Source organism: Caenorhabditis remanei, chromosome X (genome assembly GCF_010183535.1).
Source record: "Caenorhabditis remanei strain PX506 chromosome X, whole genome shotgun sequence".
Taxonomy (NCBI): Eukaryota; Metazoa; Nematoda; class Chromadorea; order Rhabditida; family Rhabditidae; genus Caenorhabditis; species Caenorhabditis remanei.
Genome location: NC_071333.1, coordinates 2,951,931 through 2,974,020, shown reverse-complemented (window position 1 = coordinate 2,974,020; position 22,090 = coordinate 2,951,931). Strand labels below are relative to the sequence as shown.

The 22,090-nt window shown below is 39.2% G+C and overlaps 4 protein-coding genes across 4 annotated transcripts; 2 read left to right on the top strand and 2 right to left on the bottom strand.

Moving 5' to 3' along the window:
• Positions 1 to 384: 384 nt before the first annotated feature.
• GCK72_022576 (uncharacterized protein) lies at positions 385 to 3,865 on the top strand (the record flags this gene model as incomplete). Its single annotated transcript, XM_053734910.1, has 5 exons — positions 385 to 525; positions 1,203 to 1,310; positions 1,661 to 1,795; positions 2,023 to 2,212; positions 2,562 to 3,865. 5 exons carry the CDS (start codon positions 385 to 387, stop codon positions 3,863 to 3,865), a joined length of 1,878 nt encoding a protein of 625 aa, XP_053578476.1.
• Positions 3,866 to 8,267: 4,402 nt separating this feature from the next.
• GCK72_022575 (uncharacterized protein) lies at positions 8,268 to 9,282 on the top strand (the record flags this gene model as incomplete). The annotated part of the gene is made up of 4 exons (XM_003096623.2): positions 8,268 to 8,529; positions 8,573 to 8,757; positions 8,808 to 9,035; positions 9,085 to 9,282. 4 exons carry the CDS (start codon positions 8,268 to 8,270, stop codon positions 9,280 to 9,282), a joined length of 873 nt encoding a protein of 290 aa, XP_003096671.2.
• A 2,286-nt stretch (positions 9,283 to 11,568) lies between these two features.
• GCK72_022574 (uncharacterized protein) lies at positions 11,569 to 12,147 on the bottom strand (the record flags this gene model as incomplete). Its single annotated transcript, XM_053734909.1, has 4 exons — positions 11,569 to 11,673; positions 11,728 to 11,841; positions 11,892 to 11,996; positions 12,055 to 12,147. 4 exons carry the CDS (start codon positions 12,145 to 12,147, stop codon positions 11,569 to 11,571), a joined length of 417 nt encoding a protein of 138 aa, XP_053578475.1.
• Positions 12,148 to 19,732: 7,585 nt separating this feature from the next.
• Positions 19,733 to 20,806, bottom strand: GCK72_022573 (uncharacterized protein; the record flags this gene model as incomplete). The annotated part of the gene is made up of 4 exons (XM_053734908.1): positions 19,733 to 19,801; positions 20,281 to 20,402; positions 20,452 to 20,578; positions 20,633 to 20,806. The coding sequence occupies 4 exons, from the start codon at positions 20,804 to 20,806 to the stop codon at positions 19,733 to 19,735; spliced, it is 492 nt and encodes a 163-aa protein (XP_053578474.1).
• Between the last annotated feature and the right edge of the window lie 1,284 nt (positions 20,807 to 22,090).

The window sequence follows — 22,090 nt, the reverse complement described above, 5'->3', positions numbered from 1 at the left end:
CAAACCTTACTTGTTAGGAGAAAGAAGTTGAAATTCATATCATTGATCACTTAATTGTGTTTTACTCTTACTTTTTCGTAGAATCATATGTATAATTTATCAATCAGTGAGTTCCATTGAGTGAGGGAAGGGAGGGTAAAAAATAACAGAGGCATTTTTGGTCGTGATGTTTGTTGATCAATGTTCACCGAAATTTGCTTCCAAACACTGCAATAAGACGACCACTCGTTCCCAGATCCTCATGGGAAACAAAAATGATACCTTTGTCGGCAATACTGCCGTTCCCATCTAACAATATTCACCGACTCAAAAAGCCACTCCGTCTTCATTTGTACATCTTTCCGTTTCACGAATTGGTGACTGCTCATTCTCTGCTCATCGAGAATGAAGATTTTTGAACTCATTATTCCACTCGTTTTGATTTTTGGAAAGATTTCCTGTTCTGCTGGAAAAAAGGAGAGCGACCGCGCTGAGGGTCGTGAGAAGAATATCACAACTCCGACCGTTCACGAAAAACCTGATCAGGTACGTTTAAACAGGAAAATACTTGTTCCGAATATTTAAGAGAGACCAGAATATTGAAGAAAAATACAGATAATAACTGAAGTATGACTGTTTTTATGGAACTCAAAAAATTGAGAAAGGGGAGAAAAAAAATCAGATAAGATGCGTGTAGATGATGTTGGCTATGTTTTATGTTAAAACATTTAACCAAAACCAACGATTTTTGTTATGTAAGCAATTTACGCAATTCAAAACTGAATTCACTAATTATAAAATATCTGTCGTCTTAGTGATCGAAATTTGTTGTTAATGTGGTAGAATCTTTGTGAATAACAAAGCTGTTTTTAGTATAGAAAACTTTATGATTCATTTTTGTTTGGCTTGCAGCGCTAACGTTTCAAACTTTTTTGAGCTTCCTCCAATTTTTGTCTGTAAAACAGCAAAAGAAATATTAGAATACTGATTCCATGTAATTTTTAGTCCCCAATTAAGTATTAGTTTGTCTGCTCTTCAAAAAATTGTGCCAGAAACTTTTTGTAAAGAAGGACATGGATCGCTTATTTAGAAAAAACTCCATCGAAAACTGATGAAAACGTGATTTTTACCCCTAAAGTACCATTTTTTGCTCATTCGATGAGTTTTTTCGAGATTAAATTACCCATAATGGGTTTTCCTGTGACACCAATGTAACATTTCAGAACTGCTCCAAAGAAAACAACTGCTCTACTGCGAAAAATGATAATGACGACGTTGAAGGTCCTACAAAGAATATCACTACCCCGATCGTTATGAAAAATCCAAAACACGTACGTTTAAATCAGAAAAAAAACATTTTGTTGGCGCAAAATGTTTGCTTTTTTATCTCTAGGTAGGTAGTAGGTCATGACTAGCTTGTTTATCTCTAGGAAATGGAACTGGCCGCGTTGAAACCCCTACAAAGAATATTACCACCTCCAGCGTTTTTAAAAATCCGAAACATGTACGTTTGAAATAGAAATGAGTCTGTATTTCATTGAAAAATGTAAAAAAAAAACCCGAAGTTTACGTTTTCAAATTTGATAAAAAATGAGAATTTTCGAAATTTTGATAACATAAGCAACACCGAATTCATCAAAACAATCAAATTTGCCGGTTCAAATTACATAAAGAATTTCAGAAGTGCCCTGGAAAGAAAGGCTGCGCTAATGGAACTAAAGGAAATTCTAATATCCTTCCCCCTCAGCCCACTGTGGTTGTCACTACTCCAAACGTTCTCACTAATCCAGGACATGTGGATTCAAATCAAAAAAGAGTTAGTATTGTCCACTTTATGTTTGACATAACAAACAATGAATTAATTAGGCTTGGATCGAAAAAGTTTAGTAGCGGTGAAAACCAGACGTTCACGGTTTTTATTTTAATTAAAAATCAGTTTTCAGCCCAGCATATCTGAATTTTTTGAAATTTCAGAGAAGTTAGCTCTGTCATACTTAATATATCCACTTCATAATTCAGAAACACATTAATGATACATTTCAGAACTGCACCGAAGATTACACCGAAGATTGGTATATAAAATACTTCGATTTGTTCGACCAGACGTACATTAATTACGCTGACGGTTGCAAGAAGAAATTCAAGGCGGCAATGTTTTCGGACAAACTTGCGACGTACCCATTGGCAAAAGGGTTTTTGCACCTCACTAACAAAACATTAAGTTTTTCTTCACGTTAATGCAATCCATAAAACATGCATTTCAGATAGAAGAACGCAGAAAATGCCTTGAAATGAATGACCAAGAACTTATCGAAACTGCTCTCCCGGCATTTGAAAAGATCTGTGGCAAACCGACAAGGTTGATAATGAAAGAAGTAATAGAAAGTAGCATGAAACCTCTATAAAATTATTTATTCAGCTCATCAAGGATGCACGACAATGCTTTCACTGTAGCAAACATCTCATTTTTGGTGAAGAGATAGACTTGGAGTTTTAAAGAATTAATTGGTTATCCTGCTTTAATAAAATGTGTTATTTTCATTGAAAAATTTGGACTGTTCAGATTGCAAAAACTTAATTAGAGGACTTGGGTCACGACCTAATTAAGGATTTGGGTCACGACCTAATTAAGGATTTGGGTCACGACCTACTTGATTTGGGTCACGACCTACTTGATTTGGGTCACGACCTACTTGATTTGGGTCATGACCTACTTGATTTGGGACAAGACCTACTTGATTTGGGACATGACCTACTTGATTTGGGTCATGACCTACTTGATTTGGGACATGACCTACTTGATTTGGGACATGACCTACTTGATTTGGGTCATGACCTACTTGATTTGGGTCATGACCTACTTGATTTGGGTCATGACCTACTTGATTTGGGTCACGACCTACTTGATTTGGGTCACGACCTACTTGATTTGGGTCACGACCTACTTGATTTGGGTCACGACCTACTTGATTTGGGACATGACCTACTTGATTTGGGACATGACCTACTTGATTTGGGTCACTACCTACTTGATTTGGGTCACGACCTACTTGATTTGGGTCACGACCTACTTGATTTGGGTCACGACCTACTTGATTTGGGTCACGACCTACTTGATTTGGGTCACGACCTACTTGATTTGGGTCACTACCTACTTGATTTGGGTCACTACCTACTTGATTTGGGTCATGACCTACTTGATTTGGGTCACGACCTACTTGATTTGGGTCACGACCTACTTGATTTGGGTCACGACCTACTTGATTTGGGACATGACCTACTTGATTTGGGTCATGACCTACTTGATTTGGGACATGACCTACTTGATTTGGGACATGACCTACTTGATTTGGGACATGACCTACTTGATTGGGTCACTACCTACTTGATTTGGGTCACGACCTACTTGATTTGGGTCACGACCTACTTGATTTGGGTCACGACCTACTTGATTTGGGTCACGACCTACTTGATTTGGGTCACTACCTACTTGATTTGGGTCACGACCTACTTGATTTGGGTCACGACCTACTTGATTTGGGTCACGACCTACTTGATTTGGGACATGACCTACTTGATTTGGGTCACGACCTACTTGATTTGGGACATGACCTACTTGATTTGGGTCACGACCTACTTGATTTGGGACATGACCTACTTGATTTGGGTCATGACCTACTTGATTTGGGACAAGACCTACTTGATTTGGGACATGACCTACTTGATTTGGGTCATGACCTACTTGATTTGGGTCATGACCTACTTGATTTGGGTCATGACCTACTTGATTTGGGACATGACCTACTTGATTTGGGTCATGACCTACTTGATTTGGGACATGACCTACTTGATTTGGGGACATGACCTACTTGATTTGGGGTCATGACCTACTTGATTTGGGACATGACCTACTTGATTTGGGTCACGACCTACTTGATTTGGGACATGACCTACTTGATTTGGGACATGACCTACTTGATTTGGGTCATGACCTACTTGATTTGGGACATGACCTACTTGATTTGGGACATGACCTACTTGATTTGGGACATGACCTACTTGATTTGGGACATGACCTACTTGATTTGGGTCATGACCTACTTGATTTGGGACATGACCTACTTGATTTGGGACATGACCTACTTGATTTGGGACATGACCTACTTGATTTGGGACATGACCTACTTGATTTGGGTCACGACCTACTTGATTTGGGACATGACCTACTTGATTTGGGTCACGACCTACTTGATTTGGGACATGACCTACTTGATTTGGGTCACGACCTACTTGATTTGGGACATGACCTACTTGATTTGGGTCACGACCTACTTGATTTGGGACATGACCTACTTGATTTGGGTCATGACCTACTTGATTTGGGACAAGACCTACTTGATTTGGGACATGACCTACTTGATTTGGGTCATGACCTACTTGATTTGGGACATGACCTACTTGATTTGGGACATGACCTACTTGATTTGGGTCATGACCTACTTGATTTGGGTCATGACCTACTTGATTTGGGTCATGACCTACTTGATTTGGGTCACGACCTACTTGATTTGGGTCACTACCTACTTGATTTGGGTCATGACCTACTTGATTTGGGTCATGACCTACTTGATTTGGGTCATGACCTACTTGATTTGGGTCACGACCTACTTGATTTGGGTCACTACCTACTTGATTTGGGTCATGACCTACTTGATTTGGGTCACTACCTACTTGATTTGGGTCACGACCTACTTGATTTGGGTCACGACCTACTTGATTTGGGTCACGACCTACTTGATTTGGGTCACGACCTACTTGATTTGGGTCACGACCTACTTGATTTGGGACATGACCTACTTGATTTGGGTCATGACCTACTTGATTTGGGTCATGACCTACTTGATTTGGGTCATGACCTACTTGATTTGGGACATGACCTACTTGATTTGGGACATGACCTACTTGATTTGGGACATGACCTACTTGATTTGGGACATGACCTACTTGATTTGGGTCATGACCTACTTGATTTGGGTCACGACCTACTTGATTTGGGACATGACCTACTTGATTTGGGTCATGACCTACTTGATTTGGGTCACGACCTACTTGATTTGGGACATGACCTACTTGATTTGGGACATGACCTACTTGATTTGGGTCATGACCTACTTGATTTGGGACATGACCTACTTGATTTGGGACATGACCTACTTGATTTGGGTCATGACCTACTTGATTTGGGACATGACCTACTTGATTTGGGTCACGACCTACTTGATTTGGGACATGACCTACTTGATTTGGGACATGACCTACTTGATTTGGGTCATGACCTACTTGATTTGGGACATGACCTACTTGATTTGGGTCACGACCTACTTGATTTGGGACATGACCTACTTGATTTGGGACATGACCTACTTGATTTGGGTCATGACCTACTTGATTTGGGACATGACCTACTTGATTTGGGACATGACCTACTTGATTTGGGACATGACCTACTTGATTTGGGACATGACCTACTTGATTTGGGTCACGACCTACTTGATTTGGGACATGACCTACTTGATTTGGGTCACGACCTACTTGATTTGGGACATGACCTACTTGATTTGGGTCACGACCTACTTGATTTGGGACATGACCTATTTGATTTGGGTCACGACCTACTTGATTTGGGACATGACCTACTTGATTTGGGTCATGACCTACTTGATTTGGGACAAGACCTACTTGATTTGGGACATGACCTACTTGATTTGGGTCATGACCTACTTGATTTGGGACATGACCTACTTGATTTGGGACATGACCTACTTGATTTGGGTCATGACCTACTTGATTTGGGTCATGACCTACTTGATTTGGGTCATGACCTACTTGATTTGGGTCACGACCTACTTGATTTGGGTCACTACCTACTTGATTTGGGTCATGACCTACTTGATTTGGGTCACTACCTACTTGATTTGGGTCACGACCTACTTGATTTGGGTCACGACCTACTTGATTTGGGTCACGACCTACTTGATTTGGGTCACGACCTACTTGATTTGGGACATGACCTACTTGATTTGGGTCATGACCTACTTGATTTGGGTCATGACCTACTTGATTTGGGTCATGACCTACTTGATTTGGGTCATGACCTACTTGATTTGGGTCACGACCTACTTGATTTGGGTCACGACCTACTTGATTTGGGTCACGACCTACTTGATTTGGGTCACGACCTACTTGATTTGGGTCACGACCTACTTGATTTGGGTCACGACCTACTTGATTTGGGTCACGACCTACTTGATTTGGGACATGACCTACTTGATTTGGGTCATGACCTACTTGATTTGGGTCATGACCTACTTGATTTGGGTCATGACCTACTTGATTTGGGTCACGACCTACTTGATTTGGGTCACGACCTACTTGATTTGGGTCACGACCTACTTGATTTGGGTCACTACCTACTTGATTTGGGTCACTACCTACTTGATTTGGGTCATGACCTACTTGATTTGGGTCACGACCTACTTGATTTGGGTCACGACCTACTTGATTTGGGTCACGACCTACTTGATTTGGGACATGACCTACTTGATTTGGGTCATGACCTACTTGATTTGGGTCACGACCTACTTGATTTGGGACATGACCTACTTGATTTGGGTCATGACCTACTTGATTTGGGTCATGACCTACTTGATTTGGGTCATGACCTACTTGATTTGGGTCACGACCTACTTGATTTGGGTCACGACCTACTTGATTTGGGTCACGACCTACTTGATTTGGGTCACTACCTACTTGATTTGGGTCACTACCTACTTGATTTGGGTCACGACCTACTTGATTTGGGTCACGACCTACTTGATTTGGGTCACGACCTACTTGATTTGGGTCACGACCTACTTGATTTGGGTCACGACCTACTTGATTTGGGACATGACCTACTTGATTTGGGTCATGACCTACTTGATTTGGGTCATGACCTACTTGATTTGGGTCATGACCTACTTGATTTGGGTCACGACCTACTTGATTTGGGTCACGACCTACTTGATTTGGGTCACGACCTACTTGATTTGGGTCACTACCTACTTGATTTGGGTCACGACCTACTTGATTTGGGTCACGACCTACTTGATTTGGGTCACTACCTACTTGACTTTGGTTGGGTCACTACCTTACTTGATTTGGGTCACGACCACCTACTTGGATTTGGGTCACGACCTACTTGGAAATTTGGGTCACGAACCTACTTGATTTGGGTCACGACCTACGTGATGTTGGGTCACGACCTACTTGACTTTGGGTCACGCTACTTGATTGGGTCACGACCTACCTTGATTTGGGTCACGACCTACTTGATTTGGGTCACGACCTACTTGATTGGGTTCACGACCTTACTTGATTTGGGTCACGACCCTACTTGATTTGGGTCACGACCTACTTGATTTGGGTCACGACCTACTTGATTTGGGTCACGACCTAATTAGATCTACCTACAAGGGACCCTACCAAAGGATCGTGCCCAATTAACTTGACCGTAACCGACCCCCGTGACCGCCCCCCGATGACCGGGGGTCACCCCCCCCCCTCCCGTCCCGGGTCATTTTTCGAAAATTCAATCATTTCCAGCTTTTCCCGTCGGCCACTTGGTGTTCGCCCCGTTCCTCTTGCCGATTTTCGCTCATCCTCCCACCGGCCATACTACCGCCACCGTCTACTGCTACTTCAAAATGTAAGTATTTTTAAAGATTTTGGGGCAATTTTTGAGAAAACTAGGTTAGGTAGCAATGCGCGGAATTCGGGAATCTGTAGGAAAAGTTTTTGGCTATTAAAATCGTACATTAGGTTTTTGAAAAAGTGGGTTATTGAGGCGTGAGGCAGTTCGCAAAAGAGGTCACTTCACAAAAATTCAGAAAAGTTGAGTTTTTCGATGCATGAAAAATGTATGTCAAAGTGAGATTTTAGAAACTTTGAAAAGTGGGTTTGGTAGCTTGAGGATAGGACTATCTAATAGAAATACTTTTTTTTGACATGAATCTAGCAACCCGCCACAAATGCGCTCCCAAAATCTAGTTGGTAGTTAGATTTCACGGCGGGCACCAATCCCAAAATAAGCATTTTTGTAACCGTTTTCGGAAATTTTTTTGGCTTAACTGATAGAGTCACTAATTTGCTGCTCAAAAATGAATTTATTGTTTTCATAACTAGGTCAGCTAGGTGTCCCCAATCACAAAAAATGAGTTTTTTAAACAAAATTCTAATTAATTTCCAGGATGTCAATTGATATGCGGCCTGGCAAAGTTATCGCCAAAAAATATGTCCTCGGGGACGAAATCAACTGTGGAAGTTTTGCTAGGGTGTTTCAAATTAAGAAAATAAATGAGAAAGAGTTTACGAAAGTTCTGAAAATGGGGAAATCAAATGAATTGAATGAAAAGTATCAAACTGAAGTCAGTATTCTTAAGTGTTGTCGTGGTCAGAAGTCCTTCCCGCAAATTACTGATGAGATTTCGATCAATAATTTTAAGTGTATTGGTAAGTTCAAATTACTAACTCAATAGAAACAAACTTTTTTCAGTGATGACTCATTCTGGTGAATCAGTCGCTGATCTTTTGGAGAGAAAGCCGACTCAGAAGTTCAGCAACTCGAATATCCTTCGTATGACCACGTCCCTCTTCAGAGCTCTAGATACTCTTCATCGAATCGGATTTGTACATCGTGACATCCATAAAGGAAATATGATGCTCAAATTAAGCAATGGGGTGAGTTCTTAAAGTTAAGGTTCAATTAAACCAGTTTATACATTTTTCAGCGTCTCGTCTTTACGTTAATTGATTTTGGAAACTCTGCTTTAGCAAAGTCAACTCTGAAATATCACTCCAAATCTATCGCGATTAACATCAACGTCAATTTTGGGAAAACTGAGGACTACGCTCCAATTGACGACTTCATAAATTCGATTTATTGCCTGACCAAATGTGCCGGAATAGAGCTTTTCAATGTGCGATTCGATGCGATGATTCAAGCAAAAGAGAAATTTGTAAGTTTTTTCCTGAAAATATTAGTTTGTACAGATAATATATTTTCAGCATCGCGACCCATGCGCAGCATATGATGCTAGTCGAAAATGGATGGGACTGATCATGAAGAAACTATTGGAAATCAAGAACGATCAACTAAAAGACCATAAACCTGTCTGGAAAATCTTGGATACTGCCATTCCCCACTGCCTCCCTACTTCACCGATCAAATTCAAGATAATAGAGGATGAAGTCTACATTGAATGATGAAAACACATGTAGAGAGCCCTCCGTTTCCGTAAAGTATTACATGTATGAGATTTGAATAGAAATAAAAATTAGACAATGTAAAAATAATTCATTTAACAAAATCTTAGAAAAAACAAAACTTTTTCAGGGATGGGCAGAATTTTCGTTTTTTTGACAAAATCCAAACTACATCAGTAATGACCTGAATGTTGAGCATGCCCAGTGAAGCGATTTAGACTACTGGAATACTGTTGACCAATTATGTTTATTTGAAAGAAATAAGCACCCAATTACCCTCTGAAAACAACACTTTTTCAGGGACGAACAAAATTTTCGTTTTTTTGACAAAATCCAAACTACATCAGTAATGACCTGAATGTTGAGCATGCCCAGAGAAATAATATAGACTACTGGAATACTGTTGACCAATTATGTTCATTTGAAAGAAATAAGCACCCAATTACCCTCTAAAAACAACACTTTTTCAGGGACGAACAAAATTTTCGTTTTTTTGACAAAATCCAAACTACATCAGTAATGACCTGAATGTTGAGCATGCCCAGAGAAATAATATAGACTACTGGAATACTGTTGACCAATTATGTTCATTTGAAAGAAATAAGCACCCAATTACCCTCTAAAAACAACACTTTTTCAGGGACGAACAAAATTTTCGTTTTTTTGACAAAATCCAAACTACATCAGTAATGACCTGAATGTTGAGCATGCCCAGTGAAGCGATATAGACTACTGGAATACTGTTGACCAATTATGTTCATTTGAAAGAAATAAGCACCCAACTACACTCTAAAAACAACACTTTTTCAGGGACGAACAAAATTTTCGTTTTTTTGACAAAATCCAAACTACATCAGTAATGACCTGAATGTTGAGCATGCTCAGAGAAGCGATATAGACCATTAAAATATTGCTGACCAATTATTCATTTGAAAGAAATAAGCACCCAATTACACTCTAAAAAGAACACTTTTTCAGAGATAGGCAAAATTTTAGTTTTTTGACAAAATCCAAACTACATCAGTAATGACCTGAATGTTGAGCATGCCCAGAGAAATAATATAGACTACTGGAATATTGCTGACCAATTATGTTCATTTAAAAGAAATAAGCACCCAATTACGGTGAAAATTGCGGAACAGGAAGACACAGAAATGGCACCTGGTAAAATTTTTTTTAGCAAGATACGGTAGATTTTGGTATCAAGTATCTCCGATGAGATATGAAGAGAAAAGAATAGATTTCCATTTCAGTCTGAACAAAAAGATGGGAGGAGACCTCTTCTCTTCTTCCCGGTCCTTCCATCCCATAATGTGTATTTGGCAGCATGCCAAGTCGAAAAGACACCTAGCTGTCTGTTGTTGCGTAGAGAAATGAATGCACTGATTGCAGTGAAATTTATCAGGATCTGGTCAAAAAGGACTCGGCATCATGTAAAAAGTGAACATTGATTTATGTATACACAAGTAGTATTCACCTTATGTTATTGAATATCTGAAAAACTAGAAGATTCAAACCGACCAATTAATTGAAAAAATTGAATTTAGTTAATAAAAAATCAATCTTTCAGACAAAAATTAATCAGAATGATGAGAGAAGATTATTGAAAATGTGCGTGGCAGGTTCCAACGTTCAATTTACTCAGATCTACCGGGTCCTCCTTCTTTGATCTATAAAGGGTGCGCGGCACCGCGCGCTCCTTTCTCTTCTTATTTTTCCTTCCTGATAGTCTACCCCCGTTTCTATTCATTCCCCTATTTCTCTATCTATTTATTCACTCTCGTTCATTCGCTCCCTCTAGTTGTATTTTCCCCTTTATTCAGTCTTCTAATAAAGACTCTTCTACCATTCTGTGTTGTCCTTCCCATCCCACTCTCTCCGGATGACGGACACAACAGAGACAAAAGTGACAGGGAGACTTTACAAAGAATTGAAAGAACAAAAATATGGGGAAGCGAGAAGCTCACGTCACAACAAAACGTTTAGAAACAATAAGGAATAAGAGATACGCATACTTGCAGATTGGCTCCTTGCATTAAACCAGCTCGTATCAATTCAAAGACTCGACTCGTAAAATTCTACAGTATCCTGTAAAATTCTACTCCCAGTTTTGAATTTGATTATAGGGTCCAAGCTGCTAGTATGAGAAAAAGACAAAAGAGAATGAGGGGTTGGGGGATAATGCATATGTAGAAAGAGATACATTGAGAAAGGAGGGGAGGCAAACGGGAGAATACTGTCAAAAATAAAAGGGGAGACGTGTTGTTGAAGTCTCAGACAAGCTCATTATTTCTTGGTCTTTTTGATCGTGGCGCTCTTGGCCGTTTTGTTCGGCTTCTTGGCGGTTGTCTTGGTCTTCGGCTCCGCCACAGCAACTGGCAAGTTACACGGCTGAAATAAAATTGGTTCCAATTTTAATATTATCGTGAATTGTTTTTGACTCACGTTGTATTCTTTGCTTGGAGCCGGGTGGGAAACCCGCTCCGTGCGTCGTGGAGCACTAGCCCGGTGGTCAGCTGGGCGCTCAATCCCGGAGAGATAGCGTCTTGCCACTCGAGACTAAAGGAAAAAAGTTAATTAAAATTTTTTTTCAAAATACTTCAACTTACCGAATCGCGAGGGCGTGAGCTCGAGCGCTGAGCTGCAGCCGCGAGACGGGAAGCTGGTGCCGGACGGGTCGGAGTGGTCTGGACAGACACAGGAGCAGAAGTTGGCTGAAAAGATAGTATTCCGTTCTATCAAATTTTTTTCGAATTTTTTTTTGCAACCTACCGAATGGTTCGGCGATGGGTTCATGACTCCGCCAGAAGCAGGAAGCGACTTGCGAGCTCTGACCAGTGGTTTTGGGGGTCGAACGCGAACCATCGATTACTTTTTCTCTGGAAAAGTGACAAATCAATAGGAAAATAAGGGAAGAACTGATGAAATGAAAGGGTGAACTAGAGAAGATACGATTGGGAAGAAAGAGAGGGGGAGAGTAGAAGAGACGGCTCTCATTTGACGGTTCTAAAATTTGAAAATTTAAGACAAAATGCGTCCGTCTAGCCATAAAGGACGGGAAGGCTTCAACTGAAGTGATGTGGAGGGAAAGGAAGGAAAAGAAGCTATTTCTGTAGGAAGCGGGGCCTATAGTCCCAGACAAAGTAGGGAAAGGTGCGGAGGAGTGAAGTGAGAGAGCAAGGACAGATCTGGAGACCTAGAGTCTGTCTTTGATAGAAGTTACATCTGTAGCCTTCTTGTCTCGTGTTATATTACAGTAGCGAGCATAAGTGAGTACCCCGACCTATTTTTATGTGTAACTCTGCTGAATTATGTCCGTTTTGCCTAAACTTTTTTTGAAAGGAAAACAAAATATTCAGCAATACGACTATATGTTTTTTTTAAAAAGTTCCATTACTGATTTTTTCAATAATCGATTTTTCCTGATCTTGATTTGAAAATTCGAAAAAAAAACCTTTTATTTTTCTCTTGGAGATATTGAGTTTTTAGTTTCAAAATCTCTAGAGAGCGTGTGGAGGATGAAAGTGGCAGGGGTGCTAGACAATAGAAAAACAGAAAAAAGCCGGAAAAAATGCAGAAAAGAGGTGGGGTTTGCTCTCCGCAAGTAGGAGTCGTAAGGGCAGGTAGATGGTACAGAGCAATGTCCAACACACGGCGTTCATGCGAGTGAAAATGAAAGAGCCGCAGACTGAGGAAAGAGACGTTCATTTACACACTGTAGCGTATGAGAGGAGTGTTTCTGTTCTCACCGCTGTCTGACCCGATGCAACAAAGTGGTCACCAAAACAGATGAGGAGCAATCCATTGTTTGTAAGATAGCTGAGACGAGAGAATGAGAATATATCGATTTGTTGAGATCGAGAAATAATAAACTTGAGGACAAAATGAAATTAGAAAATTTTGCCTCATATGATTTTTCATTTTATGTTGCTTCAAAGTGTGTGCATGGCAACATCTGGCGATTGTAAATCACGTATAGTTGTTGCGCAAAACAACCTTGAACAGTGTAATAATAATTTTCAATGTGTAATAATAGTAATGAGTGTATTAGTTCAAGTGTAATAATAATTTTAGTGTAATACAAAATAAAGTGTCGGCGTGGAAAAACAAATTGAGAAGAGATAACTCTAGTACGATAAATGATACCCTTTTGGATCAAAATGTGATTCTATATGAAAGTTTTGACGGTCTTGCCAAAAAAATCAGAGAAAGGTGGAAATAGAGTGGGGTACAGCTGATTTCGCATGTTTTGAATGAAATTTCGATCAGAAAAATGTTAGAACTATCAGTAAAGAACATTTTCTTTTGATTTCTGTGAAACTTATAACTATAAAAAAAAATCATTCTTAAAAATTGGAGAAAGGGAATTTTATGATGCTCCTTTGCCACACTTATTTCCCCTTTTTCTTTCCCATTTGTCCTTTCTCCACGTGTACTTGTGTTCATACTGTTGCCTATTACAGGAGTTTCTATGTTCTCGACTTCTGACCTGACGAGGTGCAATGAAGTGGTCATCATAAGAGATAAGGAGCAATCCGTTGTTTGTATAAGATAGCTGAGATGAGAGAATGAGAATTGATTCGATGAGCAGAAGAATTCATGAAATCGTTTTGATGGAATTCGAGCAATAAAAAACTTGAGGACAAAATGACATTTATACTTGGAGAGAGAATGAGAGATGTTTAACAAGACTGAAACTGAAGTGAATGTTAACCGCCAAAATAAACATTATGAGTTAGGAAAAACACAGAATATACAGACATGACAAAAAGAAACAAGGTGAACAAGCAAATGTCTATTACCAACGCGAGAGAAAGATGCGAGACTCTCTTCTTCAAAAAAAACTATATTTTTTCTTTCTGTTTCCTCCTGTAGAGCAAGGTTACAAAAGAGATTGATGGTATAGAGATGTTAGATACAAGGTGTTTATGAAAGAGATACTTTTTTCGCACTCTTCTCTCTTCATTCATCACCGTTCCCTCCTTCCGTGTGTACTTGGCAACATGCCAAGCCGATGAGAACATTATAGCTGCCTGTTGTTGATTGAATGCATATGAATGATTCTACCGATTGTAGCGGAATTTATTCGGTTCTGGTAGATAAGGACTTGGCTGCCCCAAAATATCGATTCTTTCCACTTTCTTAGACGTAATCGAGTGAATATGGCGGAACTTGTACCCGCGTTTTATTATCAATCTTCGTGTTGTAAATTTTGAGTTCTAAAAAAACTCGAAATCGCCTATGGAAACTATTCTAAACCGGAACACACAGGCCTGTCATTTTGGTATCAATAATCTCCGAAAAGAGAGGAGATGACAGAACAAGTTTCTATTTCAATCTGAAAAGAAAGATGCAAGGAGGTCATAGAAGGCAGATCATTCTCCTTCCTTCTCTTTCTTCCTCCCAGTCCATTCTCTCAATGTGTGCATGGCAGCATACCAAGTAGAAACGGACACCGTAGTTGTCTGTTGATGCTTGGATGCATAGGAAAGAATGTCCTGACCGAAGGGGAATTTTTAGAAACGGATAGAAAATGAGGGTGCATCAGGGATGAGCGGGAATAAAAATTCCGGAAATTTCGGAATTATTCTACTAGGAAATTCCGGAAATTTCAGAAACTCGATTTTGTGAGTTTTTCATAGTCAAAATTTATAAAAGTGCATTAAAAACTCAACATTCTGTGAATATGGACACAGGTATGGCGGTCTGGATAAATCTTTGTGAATTTTTCGACGATTAGAACTTTGAAAATGATTCACCTTCATTCAGCTAAAATCAGCCTGAGCATTGAACATGGGTTCAATCATAGATGTAAACAAATATAACTCAGAATTATGGAAGGTGGTCTATGGCACAAGGAAATTTGCTATGCCGTTTTTAATAGTACTTATTTATTCTTTTCTGGCATGACAGAAAGAGAAATAGTGTTGCGCGACACAAGACGCAGGAAAAAGAATGAGAGTGGCGAAGAGGAAATGAGAAGAGAAGAAAGGGTGGACAGAGACAGAGAAAGAAGAACAGCGAGAGAAGGGATCATGTTCAACAAATGTATTATGACGTGGCGACTAACATCTCTGAATCTGACTGTAAATAAGAAAATCTTTTGCTAGTTGTCGGATTAGACTCATCTTAATTCGTCATGGCTAAAAAGACAGTTTTCACTTCAACTCCAGAACTTAAAAACTTCAACTTTTTTAGTGTTAGAAATACAACAGCACCAATTCAAAAATTTGACAATTTTCTAACCGAAAAATGTAGGAAATTTCGGAAGAAAAAATTTTTGGCACCGTACTAACAAGGCTATTTCTGATAGGGCACAATAGATGTTGGTAGCAGAAAGCGATGATGAGAGAATGGGATGGCAGAACAGAGGGTTGGGAAAAAATTATAATAGTAAGAATCATCTTTTTTGCTTATTTCCCGGTCTCTTCGCCCCCTAAGTACAGGTTATAGCTCCAATGAAATAAAGAGATAACAAAAAAGACGCTCACCTTTATATGAACTCAAAACAGTTAGAATGTCCCAGAAAACAGATTCCTCTCCTTCTTTCTCCTCCCTCTTGCTTTCTCTGCACGGTTACAAAAGGGATTGATGGTATAGAGAAGTTAGATACAAAGCGTTTATGAGAGAGACGCATACCTTTTCCCCTCTCTTCTCTCTTCATTCAACGTCGTTCCCTCCTTCCGTGTGTATTTGGCAGCATGCCAAGTCGAAAAAGACATCCACGCTGTATGTTATTGCTGGGAAGAACAACAATGAATGTACTGATCAAAGTGAGATTCATTAGTAACAGATAGAAAAATACTAGGTAACGTGGCCGGAAGATGACTTGGAAGTTTGGAATTTGAGCAATTTTTTTAGCAGAAAACTAGTAGAATTGATAATTGAAAGCGAATTGAAAAAGACGAAGAATTCAAATAATAGGCGGAAATATGAATAATTGGCACCATGCCGAAAAATTGAATTATTGAAAGGCACTGTAGTAAGGGTACATTTTGGTATCAAACAGCTAGGATGAAATGGAAAAATGACATTATAGACTTCAATTTCGATGTGATCAGAAAGATGCAGAAAAATCACAGAAGTAAAATCATTTTCCTTCCTCCTCCTTCCTCTTTCTCCCTTCCCGGTTTCTCTCGTCTCAATGTGTATTTGACAGTATGCCCAGCCAAAGAGGACACCCAAGTTGTCTGTTGTTGCTTGGAAGCAAAGGAAGGAATGTCCTGACCGAAATTTTTAGGAACGGATAGAAAATGAGTTGGCATCAGGGATGAGCGAAAATAAAATATTCGGAAATTTCGGAATTATTCTTTTCGGAAATTCCAGAAATTTCAGAAACTCGATTTTGTGAGTTTTTGGCACAGTGCCGAACGACTGGAAATAGGTATAAAATGATTTCTGTACTCATCAACAACGATGAGACAGGTGGTAGGAACAAAGAACATGGATACTTGTCTCTACCGTCAGGGTTCAGATAAACATGACTCGCTGAAGGGCGCGGATGAGAAAATGATCAGAACAACACTCTTGAAAAAACAACGAAGAAAAGTTAGAACGCGGTCTACAAACGATGGCCACTATTAGCCAAGAACTAAAAACTGAGGAATAGTGAGAGAAACTGCGGGCATCGACAGGAGGCGGGAATCGAGAAGCAATAAAAATTTTTTATTAGAAACCGGAGATTGAGAGAAAAGAAAAGTAGAAACAGAAAAATAGACTTGTTGACACTCGGAGAGGTTAGACAGTCAGCGACTAACAATAATGAATCAAATGTTGGCTACGATCACTTCAAATGAAAGTGAGCGGACCTTAGTTTTTTGTCAATAACTAAAAAAAAGAGATAGTAAGAAAAAAGAGTGCATCGACCAAAGGCGAGAATCGAGGCGCTGCAAAAAATACTTATAAAAGAGCAGAGATTGAGAGAAAAGGAAAAAAATAAACTGAAAAAAGACTTCCTCACACTCGGAGCATATAAAATAGACTGTAGGTCAATCCAGTTATGTCAAACAGTTTTTCAAAGAGAAAAAAAGGAATTAAAAGAAATGTGACGGTTTTGGGTGATCCTAATTCTTCCAAAATCCGGCGGAATTTTAAAATCAGGCGTCCCTGAAAAGATATGGAATTAGCAAAATATATTTTTCTTTCAATCGATAATATTTGAAAGTGGACTAACGTTCACTTTCGAGAATCCGATGAGTTCTTTGGTACCACGAAAACAAAAAGCTTTTATAAAGTTTCCGCCAAAATGTATTTAATTAAACCGACTGTCCTTCATCTGTTTTCCACTTTTCTCTTCCTTCCTCGCTCCCCATTCTTCTGTTTACTCGACACCACACCGCTCCCATAGATTTTTAACAATCTCTTTTTTGGTAAATTTTATGTGTGAAATGGTGATAAAATCGGCAATTCAAAGTCAAGTATCCTTCGCTCTATAATATTAATGTGGTTGAAAATGTTAGGTGAATTATCAATTGTTATATGTAGTACTTGGATTGGTTACGGTAGAGTTCGTTGCGAGTTGGCAAGAAAATTGGAAGTGGATGATCTTCAAGAATCTAATCAAGTTCTCAATTTCATAATGTCATTCAGATAGTGTACAGGGGTAGAGTTTCTCTGACGCCAGACGACCCGCTCCATCGAGACGCGCTGTACCAATCACCCCTTTTTATTTCTTAACCTCTCTCTCACACAGGGTTGGGAAATTCCGGGTCGGGCCGACTGAAAAATTTTCCTTGGCCCGGTCCAGGGACGAGCGGCAACGGAAAATTTCGGCAATCTGGCAATCCGGCAATTGCCGATTTCACAAATCGGCAATTTCCGGCAACTTTCTGCAATTTTCAGCATCATGTAATAATAAGGATTTTTCCAAAGTCGGGGGAAAAAATGGGAGCACAGTACACTGTATATCGCCAGTGACAGTTGCTTCGAATAAATGAAAGTAGTTCCCTTTTTTTTCGAAAAATTTTCAAAAAACTCTTTTAGGAAATCGAAAAATATCCACGTTTGAAATATCCATTTTTCCACGTAGAAATATCCGTTTTTCAACGTAGACATGTCAACTAATTTACACATTGTCTCTCCCGGTATATTGTCAGAGGCATTGTTTTTCACGTCTTACCATCTGCCTCCTTATCTCTTTGGGAAATCGGTCCGAACGGATGACTTTGGGGGAAACTTGGAACCTTGAACGGTAGGATAAGAGGGCCTGCCTGTCCTTTGCCACTCGCCTATTGTCTCATTACTGTTAACACAAACCACCTTTTCACTTATCTCCTTGGGAAATCATTGATCCTATTAGATTAACAGATGGATGTTTTCTGATAGACTCCGCCCACTGGCCCCCAGTCTCCTCATCATCATCTTCTTGGCTCAGTCGTCCACCATCTTTCCGTACTGGATGGTGACTCTTCTATCTTCTTTTTTTGGCCATCTTTGAGATATCCACATAACCATATTTTATCTCATACATATATTCCCTATTTTCTAAGTTTGTTTATGAACTAATGTTTTCTTTTTCAGTGCTAAAGCACAGCGCATGAAGAGCAAACCCACCGGCTTGATAGATAAGAAACGGTCGAGTGCAAGAAACGGTTGACAAGAAAGTAATGGATCAAGACGAATCAAATGACGATCAATTGATAGACGTAAGTTAAAAAACCCTAGAATCAAGATACTTTATCGCTCTTAACTTTGACTTCCCCCACCATTCTTATCTGTGTCGGTACCGGATAGACTCGTTGATCAGAGGATGTAGTAGTCTATAATACCCGGGCTGAGGTTTACTTCAGTAGACGCGGGTTTGAATTCTCCCGGGTTAGAAATCAACGAAATTATTATTGAAATTCCTAAAAACAGGACTTTTTTAAATCTAGAAATCAACGAAATTATTATTGAAATTCCTAAAAACAGGGTAATTTTTATGAAATTAACTTCCCCCACCATTCTTATCTGTGTCGGTACCGGATAGACTCGTCGATCAGAGGATGTAGTAGTCTATAATACCCGGGCTGAGGTTTATTTCAGTAGACGCGGGTTTGAATCCTCCCGGGTTAGAAATCAACAAAATTATAATCGAAATTCCTGAAAACAGGACTTTTTTAAATCTAGAAATCAGCTCTCCCGATTACAAAATGTATTGATTTGCTTTTCTCCATTTTTCGTCCCCCACTTTTTGTTTTCAAAACTTCTGTGTGTCTGCAACATGCCTCACCCTCCTGCTGCAAACGAGGAACAAAGGAAAAGGGCATTGCGTCATGTACACTGACACGGCCTGACACGAAAGACTCTTTCCATCGTTTTCTATGAAAGCAAAGCCGCGGTGCAGATGGTTTTTATTAGGGATTTCGAAAGACGCCGACGATTACTCCCTCTCTGCGGTCTCTTTTATGCCGTGTTCTAAGAAAACTGCCGAAAATATTTGTTCTCTGCCTTGCGGTGGTCTGGTAAAAAATTATGATATCATTTGAAGGGCTCTGGTACCAATGGAGCAAAACTGGCAAAATTGCTGAATGTTGAAACGCTGAAATTTTCTGTATCATGGCTAAAACTGTAAATTTACAAAGTTTATTGAAATCATATTAAAAATGTTGAAAAAAATAAGGAAAATTAGAATCCGTTTGCTTCTTTTCTTTCCAGAGCGCCTGCCGCATGATCGACGCACTATTTGCCAAACGGTGAGCAGCTCGTTATCTGAAATTTGTTCAGTTTGTTTTTTCTAGAAATCTGAATCCATTTATTATAATTTCACGGTGTGCTGCCGGAGGGTGTTAAAGGTGCATCTAATTTATTCACAATGGTCTCGAGGAGGAACACATGATTGAAATTTTTAGGACCTCCCCATTCACGATAAAAAAATCATATTATTTCACCGAGATTTTTTGGATAAACGCAGAAAAGTATGTATCACTTCAAAAAAAATTTTTTTTTTGTATCTTCGAGCACCAGCCGTACATTTTTTACAGGTTTCAGGCTTCTAACGACTGTGACTATTTCACTCACTATTTCACTCATCACGCAAACGAAATCATCTTCAACTTGGTGAACAGGCATATGTTGCCGACTCTCCAATAACGTTTTGCACTTTTTTTTACATCCCGGTACAGTGCACTTGAAAATTTCCCCTGAAAAACAAATTACTAAATTTTACTCATTTTACTGTCAAACACTTACCTTCGTGAGTTATCAAATGCACTTTGAGATCATCAGGTGACTCGAAACGACACTTGCAAATTTCGCAGTCAAATGGCATCTCATTGACATGAGCCGAACATATATGAACTTTCAGCTCAAGCTTTGTCTGAAATACTATGCTCTCTTGCTGATACTTTTTTTAATTGAATATATATAATACCTTGAAAATTTTCTCACAGCCTTTCCAAGAGCAATCTCTTTGATATTGTTCTTGATAATAGATCTCTATATGGTCTCCCAGTTTTACTCCGTCATCAAAAATTTTGTTGCATTTGTTACAGTCGGTGATCCAGAAGCATCTGGGAACACTGACGTTAAAAGTATTGAAATTCATTTTGAAAAAACTTACCACTGTTCTAGTTTGACTCCAAATTAATGATAAACAGATAATTAGAATTTAAAAAAAATCAGTTTTAATACAAGGTGTAGACTGGCATTCCGTTAGCCGATCATTGTTTGAGATACTGTTAGTCATCTTGCATGTTGCTTTTATACTTTCTTTCTCCACGGGGCGGAGCTTGCGTTGTTTGGATACCTGCCTATAAAATAGCACATGGAGGGAAAAGTTAAATTTTTAGCTCAACAGAGATGTAAGTCCAAATTTTTTTTTCTATTTGTCACATCTTCGATAGGAAATTATCTGCATGGTTTTATTGCCCCACTCCTGAGAAACCCGGTGACACATTAGCTTAGATGAAAGAAGAGGTTAAGAATGGTAGAAGTTAACTGCCGTCATGTGACAACATACGATTTCGGTTGTTTGATTTTATTATCTGAAATCATTCAAAAGAGAAAAATAGTCACACTATATTTTATTAATTTTCAGATATACAAAAATTTGAAAATTCTCGTTTATTAATCCAAGATCTCTCCACGGAATAAAAGTGGTGTTTCTCTTCAAATATTAAAGATTCGGTGGCCTAGTCCACACTTTCCAATTTCAACTTCCATTCTTCTCATGATGAACACTGACACCGACTGGAACGAATGTGAGAGGATTAGAATGTGATTATGTCTAATTTGATTACACAAGAAGAGAGAGGAGAAAAAGAAGGGGGTGTCTGCTGGTGGCGCCAAAATATTACTTCCTTTTTGTAATTTACAATTTCCTTTCACAGATGTTAACCACGTTTCTCCATATTTTTTGTTATCCAAGACATTTTTCGTTTATTTGGAGGACTTTTTGCCTTATTTCATATGATGTTTGACTTCGAAAATGTTGTTCTCCTTCTTTCAAACTTCTTGATGACATGCCACGTTTCGAGGATGAAATCAAAATCACGTAGTCGAGATGTTTTGATCAAACCTTTTACGAATGAATATTGACCAAGCGATGTCTATCCATTTCCCTTCTGTCGTAAACTTTTGAAATTTTTTGCGTGGAGTCATTGTCGGCAGACCATTTCTATTAGCGCGAGTGATAAAAAAATTCAATGACCAGCTAATAGAAGAATGACCTTTATTTTTTTCCAACACTGGTACTTGTCTCATGATGTACACTGACAGCGACTGAAATAGTGTATGATGTTTGCCCTAAATAGTGGGAGGAAGATGAAAAAAGAGGAGAAAAAGGGGGTGTCTGCTAGAGGCGCAGACAGTAGACCACTAAAACAGAAAA